At 37.2% G+C, this 17,370-nt stretch overlaps 1 protein-coding gene across 8 annotated transcripts in view; it reads left to right on the top strand.

Moving 5' to 3' along the window:
* The window catches only part of LOC105473892 (ubiquitin specific peptidase 40), a 93,877-nt gene that overhangs the window by 27,046 nt on the left and 49,461 nt on the right, over positions 1 to 17,370 (top strand). For all 8 annotated transcript variants that reach the window (XR_011610147.1, XR_982562.2, XR_982563.2 and 5 more), the window contains 7 exons: positions 3,926 to 4,226; positions 8,220 to 8,301; positions 10,154 to 10,325; positions 12,157 to 12,241; positions 13,162 to 13,232; positions 14,222 to 14,541; positions 16,542 to 16,665. Coding sequence is in view for 5 of the 8 variants with exons in the window: in XM_011728062.2 (XP_011726364.2) it covers positions 3,926 to 4,226; positions 8,220 to 8,301; positions 10,154 to 10,325; positions 12,157 to 12,241; positions 13,162 to 13,232; positions 14,222 to 14,541; positions 16,542 to 16,665 (1,155 nt within the window). In the remaining 3 variants the exon portion in view is untranslated. The remainder of the gene's footprint in view (positions 1 to 3,925; positions 4,227 to 8,219; positions 8,302 to 10,153; positions 10,326 to 12,156; positions 12,242 to 13,161; positions 13,233 to 14,221; positions 14,542 to 16,541; positions 16,666 to 17,370) is intronic.

The following is a 17,370-nucleotide window of genomic DNA, read 5'->3' as shown; positions in this document are numbered from 1 at the left end:
AAAAGTGCTTCCAGATTTTGTCTGAAAATGTTTATTTTACCTTCATTTTTTAGTGATATTTTTGATAGATACAGAATTCTAGGTTAATCACTTTGTGTTTTTCTCAGTGTTTTAGAGAGGCCCATTGTGTTCTGGCTTCCAGTATGTTGGATGAGAAGCCAACTGTCTTTTTTTATTTCATTCTCTTGAATGTAATGTTTCTTTTTCTTGGTCTGCTTTTAAGATTTTCTTTTTATCTTTGGTTTTCAGCAGTTTGACAATAATGTATTTAGGTATTGTGTTCCTTGTGTTTATTTACATTTTATTGCTAAGTATTTTTAACATCTGTGGCCCAAAGTCTTTTTTAAAATTTTGGAAAAACTTTTGGCCATTATTTCTTCAATTTCTTTTTCTGCCTCATCTCTCTTTCTTTTTCTGGGAGTCTAACTATATACAGTCATCCTTCCATATCTATGGGGAATTGGTTCTAGAACCCCCAGATGACACTAAAATCTGCAGATGCTCAAGTCTCTTTCATGAAATGGCATAGTATTTGCATATGGCCTAGTCACATCCTCCTGTATACTTTGAGCTATCACTAGATTATGTGTAATACCTAACATAGGCTGGGCGTGGTGGCTTACACCTGTAATCCCAGCAAAAGGGAGGTCTAGGCAAGAGGATCGCTTGAGCCCAGGATTTTAAGACCAGTCCTGGCAACGTAGCAAGACCCCATCTGTACAAAAAATTTAAAAATTAGCTGGATGCAGTGGTACGCACATGTAGTCCCAGCTATTCGGGAAGCTAGGGTGAGGGGATTGCTTAAGCCTAAGAGTCTGAGGCTGCAGTGAGCTATGATCATGCACCGCACTGCAGACTGGGCAACAGAATGATACCCTGTCTCCAAAAGAAAAAAAAGGAAACAAACCTAATACAATATAAATGTTATGTAAATAGTTGTACTGTATTTTAAATTTTTATTATTTTTCACTATTATACTGTTATTTATTTTAATGTTTTTGATTCATGGTTGGTGGAATCTGTGGATTTGGAAACTGCAGATACTGAGGACCAACTGTATATATTCGACCATTTGATAATTCCTCTCAGGTCTTAGATGTTCTGGGGACTTTTGTTTTGTTTTGTTTGAGACAGGGTCTCAGTCTCTTGCCCAGGCTGAAGTGAAGTGGCGCAGTCTCGGCTCACTGCAACCTCTGTCTCCCAAGCTCAAGCAATCCTCCAACCTCAGCCTCCCGAGTAGCTGAGATTACTGGCATGTGTCACCATACCCAGCTAATTTTTTGTATTTTTTTGTAGAGATGAGGGTTTTGCCATGTTGGCCAGACTGGTGTTTTGTTCTTTCATTTTTTTCTTCTCCTGCTTCAATTTGGACAATTTCCATTGATCTGTCCTGTCCTCAGCTTTGCTAATTTTTTCTTCTACTGAGCCACTCTTCTGTTAGGACCACCAAATGAGCTATGCATTTCAGATATTATACTTTTTAGTTGTAGTCTTTCCACTTAGTTCTTATTTAAAGTGTACATTTCTCTGCTGAAGTTCCCCTTCTCTTTACCCATTCTATTCATCTTTTCCTTTAAATTTTTTAACATATTTATAATAGCTATTTGCTATTATAGCTAGATTAATTCTGAATTTGATTCTGTTGACTCTTTTATTCTCTTTTGAATTGACCATTCCATCTCTTGATTATGAATAACATTGTCCTGTTTCTTTGCATGTCATATAATCTTTTCAATATAAATTTTTATTTTTTAATTACAAATTGATAAATTTTAGTTGTATATATTTGTAGAGGTACAGATTGATGTTTTAATTTGCAGATACAATACAGAATAATTAAATCAAACAATGAACATATCCATCATCTCAAATATTTATTTTTTGTGGTGAAATTTACTCTCAGCAATTTTGAAATCTACAGTATGTTATTATTTTCTGTATTTGCCACACTGTGCAATATATTTTTTAAGAAAAACAACTTATTCCTACCTTTGAATTGAGGCTTTGTATCCTTTGACCATCATCTCCCCATGTCTTGCCCTCCTGCTCCATATAATCTCATATTGTGGATGATGTGTTGTGGAGACTCTGGATTATGTTATTTTTCTCTAAAGATCTTTGCATTGCATTCTAACAAGCCCTCAAATTACCTTTGAATCTTTTAGAGTCTGTGGAAGTTAAATTTTGGGCTTTAGGGTGTGTCCGTTACAATGGCCTGTGGGCAAAATGTGGCCTGCTGCCTGTTCTTACAGTCTTGAGCTAAGAACATGCCTTACATTTTTAAATGGTTACTTTTTAAAAGGTGAGGTGAGTACTAAGTAATGTTCTCAGTTTTGCTTCTGAAATATTTACCATCTGGCTCTTTAAGAAAAAGTTTGCTATCTCTTTCTAATTTGGCAGGACTTGAACTCCTTGTTCTTTCTTCTTGGCAGCAGGCAACCCTGCTCAGCTGTCGAACCTCCTGACTGATAACTCTCTCCTGGGCTCTGCGCTGTCCATTCTACCATTTAGGAGTTAGCCAAGGATTTAGGAGGATTTGATACAGAACTGGGGCTGTTTTGTGGGATCTCGCGTCTCTGCTATTCTCAGATTCTGTCCCCTCAGCCCAGTAAGACTCTTGCCTTTTCTTGAAATCTGTTCCACCGTGCAGTGCTACAAACTGGGTAGTAGTCGGTGAGTGCAGAACTCACCTGGTTTGCTTCCCTTCTTTAAAGAATTATGTCTTCACTTTATGCCTACTTTGGGTTCCTTTCCCAACAGTCGTTTTCCTTGTTTTGCGTAGAGTTTATCATTTTTATTAGGAATATTAGTCTAAGAAAATTTATTTGTCATTACTGGGACAGACTGCATTGATGTTTGAGGCTTAAAAGAGTTAATTCTCAACTATCAAAGAAAAGCGTGGCTATATAGAAAGTTCATTACTTAAAAACCCAAAGAACCAAAAAAAATGAAAAGGAAGTTCATTACTCAAAGCTTTCAAGTTGTTGATACTTTTTTGTACCTTAAAACAAATTAGCTACAACGATATTTTACTCTCTGTTCTCATACACAGTGTTAACAGTGTTGTCTTTGGGTTATGCCCTACACTCTTCTGTTTGTTGATAAAATAATACTTTTGATTAGAGAGTTGACATTACCACAGATTACTTTCTTTCCAAGAGAAAAATGCACAAATCACCTTTCCAGGGTGATTGATGAAGTACCCACGTGTTAAATTTAACTCCCAAGTAATTTTCTATATAAGTAAATTAGGCTGAGAGAAAAGGAAGAGACGCAAGGCCAGACAGAGGTTAGAAAGTGAGAGGATAGAGGCATAGGGGATGGGGAGGTAGAGACAGGCAATGGAGAAAGATATTTTTTTCTTCCTAATCCTTTAGCAAGAACTTTGGGATTGTAACTTAACCCTTACTTTGCTTTGATTTTCTGAGCTTGTCTGCCAGCTTTTAGAACAGACAACATTCACTTTAGTTCGGGTTAAAAGATAATTTAGGTTGATAATTACTACCTTATCCCAACAGAGTCTGTCTGGGTTTTCAAATTATCTTTTATGGTGGTACACTGTGTGACTGCTTTTGTTTTGTGCCTTGGTTAGATTGCTTTTAAATATTTCAAAAGTGTTCTACCTAATCTGTTCCACTTAAATACTTTTTTAAACAGCACTAGTGAGGTATAATTAAAATGCTTTTTAGATTGTAGCATAGCGACTTCCTCCCTTCGTGTAACTATCAGACTATTTAACAGAGCACTGTGGTTTTATTAAATGTTTTATTATACCTAGATGGATTTTCCTCCCTAGCTGGCCAGGTCAAAAATAAAAATGAAGTTAAACGATCTAATCACAGAAAGGAAGAAAACATTTTTTAATCACTTCTAATTTTTGTTTGAATAATTAACTTCGCATTTTTTTTTGTCTGTTTCTGTGTAGTTCTTACAGCTCCATTCTCAGATATTTCTACTCAGTTCAGATGAAAGTATAGTTCGTCTCTTGAAGAATGGTTCTCTCCAGGCTGAGTCTGATTTCCAAAGGAATGACCAGCAAATTTTCGAGACGCTTCCTCCAGAATCCCCAGGTTTAAACAGTAGCATCTCCTGTCCCCACTGGTTTGATATAAATGATTCTAAAGTCCAGCCAATCAGGGAAAAGGATATTGAACAGCAATTTCAGGGTAAAGAAAGTGCCTACATGTTGTTTTATCGGAAATCCCAGTTGCAGAGACCCCCTGAAGGTATGGAAAGAAAAATGTTCCTATTTGTTTCAGTTAATGGCTTTAGAAGATAAACATGGAATGCTATTTGAGTTTTTATTCTTTTAAAAAAAGGTTTACTCTTGGAACAACTTAAAATATTTTAAAGCTAACAAGAACTATATTATGCCAAATGAAATCTAACAATTTGTCATTTTATAAAGATTATATACTTCTCTTTAATTTTCTACCCTGTAATAATGTAAGATCATCATTACATTTTCAAAACTGGTTTTCCTTGGATAGCATAAAACCTTCTTGTGTTGGCAAACTTGAGTGCAATTGCCATGTGCTCAGACTTGGCTCTGTCATTCAGCCATATGTTGCCTTTGAATTTTAAGTGGCCTTGGTCTTATTTTTATATCTTCTTTATTTTCCTGATTCTTTTATATCTTCTCCTTTATGTTTATTTATATCTTTTATTTCTATTATTTATCCTTTATTTATATATTTTCATATCTTCTCCTTTATTTTCCTGTTTCTCAATAAGACCTTTTGTGTGTTTATTCATTTATTTATTTTTAGAGATGCAACCTCACTCTGTCATCCAGGCTGGAGTGCAGTGGCATGATTGTTCACTGCAGCCTCTAATTCCTGGGCTCAAGTGATTCTCTTCCCTTAGTAGCTAGGCCTACAAGCTAGGCCTACAAGTAGCTAGGCCTATAAGCACATGCTGCCACACCTGGCTAATTTTCATTTTTTTAGAGACAGGGTCTTGCTGTGTTGCCCAGGTTGGTCTCGAACTCCTGGCCTCAAATGATGCTCACACCTCAGCCTCCCAAAGTGCTGGTGTCATTGGTAGAGGGTCATGACTGCAAGTTGTCCAGGTTCTTGGCATTTCGAACAAAGAATTGGACAAAACACACAGCAATGCAAAGAATGAAGCAACAAAAGAACAAAAGCAGGAATGTATTGAAAACGAAACTACACTCCACAGTGTGGGAGCAGCCTGAGCAGTGGCTCAAGGACCCAGATACAGAATCTTCTCGGGTCCAAATACCTCCTAGAAGTTTCCCATTAGCCACTTCATGCTCACCTCATGTAAATGAATTGGTAGCCCACAGTCAGTCTGATTGATTGCAGAAAGCAGCTAACCAAAGGCTGAAATGCAGTTACAAAAGTCACTCTCATGTGCAAACATCTGATTGGTTGCTTTCTGGAACCAATCAGAGGCTAGGGTGAAGTTACAAAGTTATACTTCCATGCAAAGGAAGACATAGTCGGCTGTCAGTCTGATTGGTTGGGGGCAACACCCATTCAAAGGCTGGAGTGAAGTTGCAAAGTTGCAAACAAAGACCTTACGGGCAATCAGTCCGATTTGTTTCTGTCGTATTTGTTGCCAACCGCAAACATTCAGAGGCTGAAGTGGTTGCAAAGTTGCAAACAAAGACTCCACCCACAGTCTGATTTGTTGGGGTCACCCAATTTCCTATGTGTGCGCAGAAAAGGTCAAACGGAGTAGCCTCTGGTCCTTTTGTTACTTAGGCATGGAAAGTTAGGGTTTTCCTTTCAATTTATTTCTAGGAAGTCTGCGAAACAGCCTTAGGTTACCTGTCTCCAGACCCTATTCTCCTGCCTCACTAGGATTACAGGCATGAGGCCTAGTAAGATTTTTTGATCACTTCTCAAAGTCTGCTCAAAAGTTAAAAACTCTAATGAGAAAAGCTTTATAGATTGAGACATATCTATTATTAGAGATGAGAATATTGTTCTTAGAGAATGAGAATAGCCATCATTTTTATAAAGAATAAAAATAAAGCAGTTACTAATTTGCATGTGAATCAAAGGAAATTAACTTTCCAGATCGAAAACAGTTACATAACTATGCTGTTAATCAAAAAGGCTTTGTATTTTTCTGGGAGGAAAAAAAGATATGGAAATGGTTCTGGTAAAAATATTGTGTATCAGAATTCACAGTTATAGAAATATATATTATCAGAAAAAGAATATCTTCAAATGGAGTATTAGTCTTTTTCATAGAATTTAATTTTAGTGTGTACATAATTGGAATATGTACTCAATGACAGTTCTCTTGTTAGCTTAGGAATTGAACAAAGATCCAGCCAAAATCTCGGTGTACTTTTTTGGGAATGAAGGGATAGAACTTTATGAAATGATTCTAAAATTCACCTGGAGAAATAAAGTAATAAAAACTGAAGAAGAGATGACTGAGGGAGAATTTGCTGTATCAGTAAAAACGTATTTATAAAGTTATAGCAATGAAGACAGTGTAGTGGCAATGCAAAAAGGTAGACAGATCATTGAAAAAGAGCAGTAAACCCAGGAGTTGGTCTAAGCATATTTGTGTTTTAATCCATGGTAAGGTAGCTCTTCAGATATTCTGGGGAAGGAAGGGCGTGAATTACTCGATAAATACAACTGGGAAGTTGGTTATTTGCTAGGGAAATAATTAAGCCATTTTTCTTTGTTATACAAATCACTTAAATGAAATTATAGTTCCTTTAATATTTATGTTAAGGAATCGTAAAATGTGTAAAATATAAATATTTTATTTTAAAGTAAAGAAAACCTTTCTGAGCATAAAAGCAAAGAAAGAAAAAAACTAGGGAAAAGTGATATTATATAACCCTTAAACAGAATTAAAAGGCAAATGACAAGCTAATGGAAAACAGTAAAATATATGACAAATTAATTTCCCCTATCTGTAGAGTGCGCTTACATATATTTCATTGTGCTCAGTAGTAAATTGGGGAAAGAATATAAATAAGTAATTTATAAAAGAAAGATTCCTATGTTTCAAAAAATTTTCAATTTAACCTGTAATCAAAAAAGAAGAAGAAGAATGGCAATGAGGTGAACATTAGTGAGATGCCCCACCAAGTCAGATACTATTTCTGTGACTCTTGGGTCTCAGTAGTTGACATTTCCTCCAGAGTTGGTAAGTATGGAATATGATCAGTTTGAGTATGTGTATTTAAAAGCCTAGAAAATGTCATACCGTTTAAACCAGTAATTCTACTTTCACAAGTTTGTCTTGAAGTAATCAGAGCTGTATATGAATATTGATGCTCAAAGATGTTTATTGTTCCTACTATTTTAAAATAGTGATTAATTGGAAATCACCTTAATGTCTAACAGAAAAAGATTGGTTAGGTTAATTATGCTACTTATAGAATGGACTACTATGCCATCATTTATTTAAGACTTTGGAAAATACAGTGTATGAAATGAAAACAGATTTGTTGAATATGATCCCAATTTTTAAAATTGTGTGTGTGCCTGTGTGTGTGTGTGTGTGTATGTGTGTGTGTCTTGGGAGTGAAATTATGAGCAGCATCTATTTCTTTTACACTTAAAAAAAATTCCAGAATTTTTACAGTAGTCAGTTATTGTATTTGTAATCAAGATGAAAATCTGAGGCCAGGCATGGTGGGTCACGCCTGTAATCTCAGCACATTGGGAGGCTGAGGCGGGCGGATCACTTGAGGCCAGGAGTTCAAAACCAGCCTGGGCAACATGGTGCAACCCTGTCTCTGCTAAAAATACAAAAATTAGCCAGGCATGGTGGCACGAGCCTGTAATCACAGCCACTCGGAGGCTGAGGCACGAGAATTGCTTGAACTTGGGAGGCAGAGGTTGCAGTGAGCTGAGATGACGCCACTGCACTCCAGCCTGGGTGACAAAGTGAGACTCTGTCTCAAAAAAGTAAAGAAAAGAAGAAGAAAAAAGAAAAAGATGAAAATCTGGGTGTTCTTTTTAAAAAGTATACTTAAAAGAGTTGAAAAAAATTGAATTCTTCTAGCTTATCTTAAAGAACTATTTACTTTTCATTTGTTCTAACTTTTTCATGTTTCAGATGGGAAAACTGAGATCCTGAGAAAATTCATATTCACACAGCAAACTAGTAGCAGCTTTCCTAGCTCCCAGGACAGTCCTTTCTAGGCTTCATGCTACCTCTTCCAGCAACCAGATTTCATTTAGCCAACACAAGTTAATGAAAAATTTTGTTCACAGCTCGAGCTAATCCAAGATATGGGGTTCCATGTCATTTACTGAATGAAATGGATGCAGCTAACATTGAACTACAAACCAAAAGGTAATTTTAAATTACTTTTAGAGTTTGACTAGTGTTTCTGGAGAATAAAGATCTAATTTAGGCCTTAAGCATTCAATAATGAAAATTAACAAGAAAAAGAAATAGTCAACTAGTTAATGCAAGTGTCTCTTTGGCTGCTGAATTTTTATAGTGAGGGTAGCTTTAACTTTGAAATTATCCCTTATGTGTGAGAGTGAATTAAACAGTGACATATAAAATGGCCATTGCTAAGTAGGGATTGAAGCCTAAGACGAGTAGAGAAATCAGTGAGCACATAGTTGGGCTAAATGAGTTGTATCCCAGCCTGGCCAGATTATTTCCTTGGGTCCAAAGAGAGCCTGCCGTGAAAATCACCCCTCATGGGTAAGTAGTTGTAGCGAACTGGCGTGTAGTGAGAGAGGATCAGAGGTGGGCAGATTTTCAAAAGGAGGGAAATATGGATTCTATAACCTATTGAATCCAATGCTGATCTTGGGGGAAAGCCTATAATGGATTCTTACTTTAAGAGATGGTTTGTGAGAACTTTATAATCTCAGCATTCTCTTTTGGGGCCTCACCTTTGACTCTGAAGAACTGCTTCTTTATTTGTGCTCTGTTAGAGTAAATCAGGTATTGGGTTAGGAAAATGGATGTTCCCATGATCTTCTTGTGGACTCAAATGCCTAATTATATGACAGGGTGTATTTGACATTTTTATCATTGGCTTGGAGCTGGGGGAAAAAAGTACAGTGAATGACACAAGAGCAAAGAAACAACAAAAACCAAGATACCAAAAAGATTAAAACTTAACAGAGTGAAATATCTTAAGTCTAAAAAATAACCTGCATAAGTGGTCTGGACTAGCAGTTGTTATTTAAAAAAAAAAAAAAGGGTTGTCGTCAGCCCGCACTAAGGTCTTTCATGTGGTTGTGCTCTCTGACCATGTTCACTGAAGTGTCCTGAAGTACCTGAGTTGTGCGATAAGCTTCGTTCCAGCTCCACATTGGCCAGACCCTACCTGTGTTTTGTGCTGGCTTCAAGTCAGCTGAGTGCATTCAGAGAAGAGCAGGCGACACCAGGCTGCTGCCAAGGACTTTTAGCCTGGATAACGTGGTCTCAGGAGGTTCATGCTACTGGCTTCAAATATTTCGTGGGACCAGTCGCAGTGCCTCACACCTGCAATTCCAGCACTTTAGGAGACTGAGGCAGGCGGATCACCTGAGGTCAGGAGTTCAAGAGGAGCCTGGTCAACATGGTGAAACCCCGTCTCTACAAAAAATACAAAAAGTAGCCAGGCGTGGTGGCACACACATGTAATCCCAGCTACTCAGGAGACTGAGGCAGGAGAATTGCTTGAACCTAGAAGGTGGAGGTTGCAGTGAGCCAGGATGGCACCACTGCACTCCAGCCTGGGTGACACAGTGAGACTCTGTCTTTAAAAAAAAAAAAAAAAAAAAAAGTCATGGGAGAGTGAGAGTGTGCAAAATCTAGTGGAAATAAGGATGATAGATGACATAGAAGTAAATCTGCTACTTAACACAATTATGTAAGCAGATCTCTAGCATTTTGTTCATAACTATAATATAATCTCAGAATTAGAAGATTTCAGGTGTCAGCCTTTGTTCAGAGAAATGGAGTTAACATTGCAGCCCACGTTAAAACAGTTTTCTCTTGGAATTCATGGCGACAGAACTGAATTTTTGCTGTTGACTGAAAAACTAAAGTGACTAATTGTGGCTCATAGAAGAAAAATTGTTACTTAGGTAGGATGGAGAACTTAATTGTATTGTAAGCCAGATATCTTTGGTTTGAGATAAAACACTGTGTCTGTTACAAAAACACAGTATTTATGTATTTTTGTGCCTCTTTAAAGGGCAGAATGTGATTCTGCAAACAATACTGTTGAATTGCATCTTCACCTGGGCCCTCAGTACCATTTCTTCAATGGGGCTCTGCACCCGGTAGTCTCTCAAACAGAAAGTGTGTGGGATTTGACCTTTGATAAAAGAAAAACTTTAGGAGATCTCCGGCAGTCAATATTTCAGGTAATACAGCCTTACTTCCTCTTAATTTAGACATCAAGGACCATCTCCAGCTAGACTGTCCATTTCATTCTGTTTAGGATACAACTTTATTTTTCAAAGCTGCTTAGAAAGACCTGACATCTGCCACTTCACAGAGGGATGACCCAGATCTTCTAAGTCTTTTAGGAGGCTTTTCTCCACAGCTCCTACCAGCAGCTTTTCAGGTGGACCATCAGGCTGGTACATTTTATTTGAGGGGAAGAAAGAGTATGAAGTTGTCTCTTTTTTAGAAAATAAATGAAAGCAAATTGCCTTTCAAAGAGAGCGAAAAGATAAAGATGAGCATGTTGTTTAAAACTGAGAACTACTGAACAAGTAAAAGCAACTAACTTTGTATCCTGTAGTGTAGAACAGTATTTATTAATAATACTCTTAAGTGAAGGAAAGTATCTATTAGTCTAGAGTGAAAACAGTGCTGTAGTCTCCAAGTCATTTTCAAGATGTGTTTTAATGATGATAATAGTAACAGCAGTGTTCTTTATTTTACTTACACTGCTTTCATATAAATTATATGATTTGGTTCTTTAATCTCATGAAGATACATTAGCCCCATTTGAAGACGAGGCAGTGTGATTTAAAGAGACTCAATGTCTTGCCTATGGTCCTAAACCTAGTTGATGGAGCTGGGACCCCGTCCCTGGTCTCCTTACTCTTCATCTAGGGTTTTTTCCTCCTAATCACACTCCTGCTCCACACTACTTTCTGATTAAGGAAAAGGGAGATAGAAAATGTTAGCTTTTTGTGTTTTTTCCCAGAAATTAGTTTAATGAGTTTTCTGAAAAATCCTATTACTCACCAAAACTATTAGCTTTCTTTCAATTTTCTTCTGCTAAGAAAAGCAAAGCAATTTCCCTTTTAACCTTAGTTGATTTGAAGTTATTTAAACACTAGATCAGTGTCAGGATTTCTAAAATTGTCTAATGTTTCTGAACTTTTTCATTAGAAATTTATTTCTGAGCCAATTCTAGCATTGTTGATACAGGTGGATGTGGGAATCTGAACCTGTCTAGGGGGATATTTTAAATGGAAAGGATCTTATTCACTTTGTAAGTGTGAGGTACACTCCAGTCTGTGCTTTTTGGTGTTTTAAATGTATATCCCTACTAACTATTCTCTTACAAGGAAGTTACTGACAAGAGGCTAGGAAACTTAGTTCACAGCAAACTAATTGCTTGTAAATAAGAAATTTCTTTTTAAGAAAATACCTTATGGTATTGTAGAGAATGACTAGATAGGAATGACTTTTATGGTGATATTATTTTGGTGATCTTGCCACGGTGCTGAGACTCTCAGATCTAGAAACGAAGCCCTGGTAATCTATTAAGTAAACTGGTAATGCACCTTTATAAATTTGCAATGGGAGACATTCCTTTCAAGCAACTAGAAGATGAGTATGTGCTAGAGTCAGGACTGCATTTCCCTCAACATTGCTAATTCCACAAATTAGTCTTGCTCTTTTGAGTAAAAATTCCTAGGCTGGCATGCTCATCAACTTGCTTTCTGAGAAAAGTGCTCTTCCTATATATTAAGCAGAATTGTTTAGATGGTTGTTGTACCCTTCGTGTATGCCAGAATTCTTCACTCAGGAATGGAGGAGATTAGCCGTCTTGGGATTTGACTAATTTAACAAGCGATGCCTTCTTTTGAAGTTTGCGGTGTTGGCTGGGAGTGAGAGTATTCATTTGCTTGCTCTTTGTGTCATCTTCTTATGTAAGTTGGCACAGTAACCTGGAAAGGTGATATGTATGTGTCACTTTTCAATGTTCTCTTTTCTTTCATTAATCTTCTTCAGCTGTTAGAATTTTGGGAAGGAGACATGGTTCTTAGTGTTGCAAAGCTTGTACCAGCAGGACTTCACATTTACCAGACACTTGGCGGTAAGATAAATATGAAAACATAGCAACTCACTCTTATACATCTATATTTTTGTCCGGCTCATCTGTGATTTTCTGCTCCTTGTCAGTCCTTCCCCACCTACTACTTGCTTAACTAAGTAGATTATCTTCACACTGTAAGTTTTCCAAAAGAAATAATATATCCGAGTTTTAATGTGTACAGTTTATATAATGTGTGAAATTCTTCTAACATGGAAACATTTTATTTTTTCTCAAATTAAGGCTACCCTACTAAAAATTTCTTGAAAAGCTTTAGAATTTTTTATATTGACACATATTGTTGAGCAACATGGTTTCAAACCATCTGAATCATATTTATATGACTTGATTTTCTGCCCAACTCTCAGCTTCAGATTTTGTAGTAAAACAAGAAATACTTTGGGAGTTTGAAAGCGTTTACTTCCTTTAAATAGCAGCAAAACAATGAAAATTAACAGTAGTGGCAGTAACATCTAATTTGGACCAAAATCTGTAATAGGTGTTTTATGTTAATTATCTCACTTGATTCTCATAAAATTCTTTTATCCCCATTTCATAAATGAAAAAACTGAGCTGAGAGACTTGAAGCACACAAAGACATACAGCTTGTGTTATGGACGTATCAGTGGAGCTGGGACCATTCCATGCCTAAGCCTAACTCCTGTTTCCAATGTCATGTGCCTCAAGTACACTTGACCTTTGGATTTTCTCTTTTGTCCTGCCACCATGCTCACAAAGCTTTTGTAACAACATTTTAAAGAAAAATTACGAAATGAGATGTCAATAGAATAAAAATAATTACTACTTTTTAAATTTTCCTTAGTGAAAATACTTTTTCAAACAAATATTTGTCTCAGCTCTTTCTTTAGCTCAGTCATTTCTGATGGTCGTGATGAATGGTCTCACTGGTGATCTCTTTCTAGGGGATGAACTGACACTGTGTGAAACTGAAATTGCTGATGGAGAAGATATCTTTGTGTGGAATGGGGTGGAGGTAAAAAAAATTGCTGAAGAAATATTCGTGATAATTTTGGATGTTTTAAAAGTCGTAATGGCTGGGCATGGTGGCTCATGCCTGTAATCCCAGTACTTTGGGAGGGCGAGGCAGGCAGATCACCTGAGGTCAGGAATTCAAGACCAGCCTGGCCAACATGGTGAAACCCCATCTCTACTAAAAATACAAAAATTGGCCGGGCATGGTGGTGTATGCCTGTAGTCCCAGTGACTTGGGAGGCTGAGGCAGGAGAATCGCTTGAACCTGGAAAGTGGAGGTTGCAGTGAGCTGAGATTATACCACTGGACTCCAGCCTGGGTGACAGGGCAAGACTCCATCTCAAAAAAAAAGTCATTGTAATGAAATTTTATTCAGCCTATGTGAGGGCAATTAGATATTAGAAAACTACTGAAATGCTTGATAAATGTTAGACAATCAGTGCTAGTTGTACGTCAAGGAGACATTTCTTGAGCGCCTCCGTTATACCAGGTTGTGTGTCAGATGCTAGGTCAAAGGCCAGTCCTTTTAGGCCCTCATTGTGTGAAGAACTGCACCATATGTGCTGGAGTAGGGGTCTGTGCATAGCGCGTGTGGGAATTTAGAAGAGTGAGGATCTATACTGAGTTGGGGAGTCGTTGGGGTGGTTTGGAGGTGGACAGTGAATTTTCTATCTCTAGAGGGTGGCCAGGAGCACTTCAGCCACTCTGTGAACTGACCTTGGCCAATCTGGCTTCATCACCACCCGTGATAACTCATAAATCTCTATCTCCAGTCTATCGTAGATTTCTTCTAAAAAAATAAAAGGTAGATAAGAAAGTTTCAAAAGACAGATCTGAAGTTGTTCCTTTGATGCTTAACAGACATTTGTGAAAATTTTATTTCACTTGGAAAAAATGAGGGTTGTTCTCTAAGAGTAATCTTTTACCATGTTATGTTGACAATGTTGGCAAGTATCAACTGTACTAATGGTTTCCTTGATATGATTGCAGGTTGGTGGAGTCCACATTCAAACTGGTATTGACTGCGAACCTCTGCTTTTAAATGTTCTTCATCTGGACACAAGCAGTGAAGGAGAAAAGTGTTGCCAGGTGATAGAATCTCCACATGTCTTTCCATCTAATGCAGAAGTGGGCACTGTTCTCACAGCCTTAGCAATCCCAGCAGGTGTCATCTTCATCAACAGTGCTGGATGCCCAGGTGGGGAGGGTTGGATGGCCATCTCCAAGGAAGACATGAGGAAGACGTTCAGGGAGCAAGGGCTCGGAAATGGAAGCTCAGTTTTAATTCAGGATTCTCATGATGATAACAGGTAACTCGCTAATAGGAGAAAAAGGATTTCTAAAAGTCATTTTAATTACAGTACCACCCAGCAGAACTCTAAAGCTTTATTTTAGTGACAAGGGTTGAATGTTTCTTTATTTCTAGACATTATGTTCTAAATATTGTATACACGAATGTTGTAGGTTATGTAACTTAGAGAAAAAAATGATGTTTTGTAAGGGACTTTTGGTAAATGTGGTGAGAAAATAATATAAGTATCCCTGATTTTCTAGACTATATAGAGTATCAATTAGTTGGCTATAATGCAAGTTATCAGGTGAATTCTGATTAGCGCTGGTTATAAAACTGAAGGAACATTCTCGCAGAGAAAATTCCTGAAAATCTTCCTGAAGAAGGTATAAACATTATGGCTAAATTGTTTCTGGATATTTTGTTTCAGGAGACCCATAAGTTGACTCATGGTTTCCTTATAATCCCTTCTGTGACTCTTGAGAGCCCAGTTGCCCAAATAGAGCAGTTACCTGGCGAATTGCCCCCATGAATCCTGCGGTCCCATTTAAAGCTACATCTGTCTTTTTGTCATCTGTGTCTGTGATAGTACTTTGCTGTAGTCAATGTGTCATACACTGTAGCTGCAATATTTCCATATATTGAAGATTTCAAGTTCCCTGTTTTCTCAGTGCTACAAATTTACTTAGATTGCAGGACTTCTGCATCATTATTTATAGTGGCTTTGACACAGAGCAGCAGAGCACTTATGGACCATTTATTTCATAGTACACTTACCACTGTTACTCTTTTGGACAGGGGTTTCTCAGACATTCTCCACCTTGTTTATAAGAACTGTATTTCCTTTATAAAAGGCAATATACATTTATTGGGACTGGGGAAATCCCTCTTCTCACCATGCACTGTTAATTACTGTTAGCATTTGGGTGCCTTTCTTTTTAAACCTAATAATGATTATTTTGTAGATGTATCTTGCTTTCCATCCCCTCTGCCCAACCTTGAGATTTGTAGACTCTTTATAAACTGCCTTGGATGGATACATAGTAATCTATGTAGTTTGCCTAGCTGTGCTCCTAGGCAAGTCAGTAGGATGTAATGGGACCTTGGGCAAGGTATTTCGTCTTTCTCTGCTCAGTCTTCTTGTCTGTAAAATGGGGATAATAACTAGTGCCAGCTTCATAGAGTTGAGAAGATTGAAAGAGTTAAGTGCTTACAAAGTACACACAGTAAGTGCTAAATGTTTTAGTTAATGCAGTCATTGTCATGATTATCATACAGTTTTTCACTATTTTAAGGTAGTCTTCACGGAACATCTTGTGCTTCACACTTTGTATTTGGGATTGCTAGCTTAAGGTGGGAGCTCAGAATGGAATAACTGCAATAAAGAGTAGAATTATGTTTCAGAGCTCTGATGCACATTCCCAAAGAGGACTTCTGCAAGCCCATTAGTGCTTCTTTGTGAATTGGAAAGAAGGCACCTCTTCAGGACCCTTTACTACTATCTGCAGGAAAATGTTAGAACAAGATACTCTACTGCCGACTGCTTTTATAAAACAAAACTCTCAAAAATTCAGTATACAATGTATATGCCATGTGTGACACTCCTTAGACGTGGCCCTTTTGTGCAGTGTCAGTCTACAGACTACACATGGCTGCCCTGTTGTTAAATGAAATCTAGATCAGGTAGGGTAGGCTCCTGGCCTAGGCGCTCTTTTAAAGCTCCCCTAGTGATTGCAGGGTGCAGGCAGAAGTGAGCAACTGATTGTTTACTTACGGAAGTTCTCTGTGGAAAAATGTGGCAACAAATTATGTGGGAAAATCAAAGAATATTTGGAGTCATGAATATAGACTCTGTAGACTACTGCCTAACATTACCCTGCAAAGATAGCCCACTTATCATAGAAACGACTCAGTAGAACTGGTCACCTCTAATTAGTCACGTTAAGTGACACATGCAGAGCTTTGGAAGTGATGCCTAAGGAAAGGTATTAATTTCTGATCTTTTCTTTTTACCTACAGCTTGTTGACCAAGGAAGAGAAATGGGTCACTAGTATAAATGAGATTGACTGGCTCCATGTTAAAAATTTATGCCAGGTAGACTCTGAAGAGAAGCAGGTTAAAATATCAGCAACTGTTAACACAGTGAGTAGAATATAATTAAAACAATACCTTAATCTTTCAGAACAGTTGTGTCAAGAGACTTCAAATCTTAGGAAGTTAGCTTTTTATTTAACATTTGATTATTGCTTGTTTACCTATGTTAGTTGGCTCTTAGCATATTTCAAGAAAGTACGTGCCTTTTAAAGTTTCCTCCAAAGCCTAGAATTAGAATGTGGGAGTTACTTATTTAGTTAGTTCATGGAATTCTCTGGCTTCCTTGAAAATGCTATTTTCAAGGGTCTTTTCTGTATTTTTTTTTTAAACCAAGTATACATGTGTTTTGGTTTTGTGTTGTGGACTTCTGTTTTTTAAATTTATCTTAAATGGTTTTACATTGTACTCTGTTTTTCTATAAAGCCAGGTGTTCTTAAAAGGAACTCTTCTAGTTCTCCATTTGAAGACTAGTTTCCTTAAACATCATCTTAGGAAATACCTTTTTATATTTATGTAGTCTCAATTCATTATGGGTTTTTTTTCTATAACAAGTTGAAACTTACTAGAATGTTGTTTTCTTTTATATAAATATTATAATTTCTTAAAGTGTGTTAATATTTATACACTAAGATGAATACACTAAAGTTGGGAAGATCTAGTACCTTGACCCTAAGTGAGAGACTTTGGTGAAGTCCTTTATGACTCATTCTGTTTCTTCTTTCCACAGTGTGGGGTACTGTGGGAGGATAGATT

Source organism: Macaca nemestrina, chromosome 11 (genome assembly GCF_043159975.1).
Source record: "Macaca nemestrina isolate mMacNem1 chromosome 11, mMacNem.hap1, whole genome shotgun sequence".
Classification (NCBI taxonomy): domain Eukaryota; kingdom Metazoa; phylum Chordata; class Mammalia; order Primates; family Cercopithecidae; genus Macaca; species Macaca nemestrina.
This window is presented reverse-complemented; position numbering and strand designations above follow the sequence as displayed.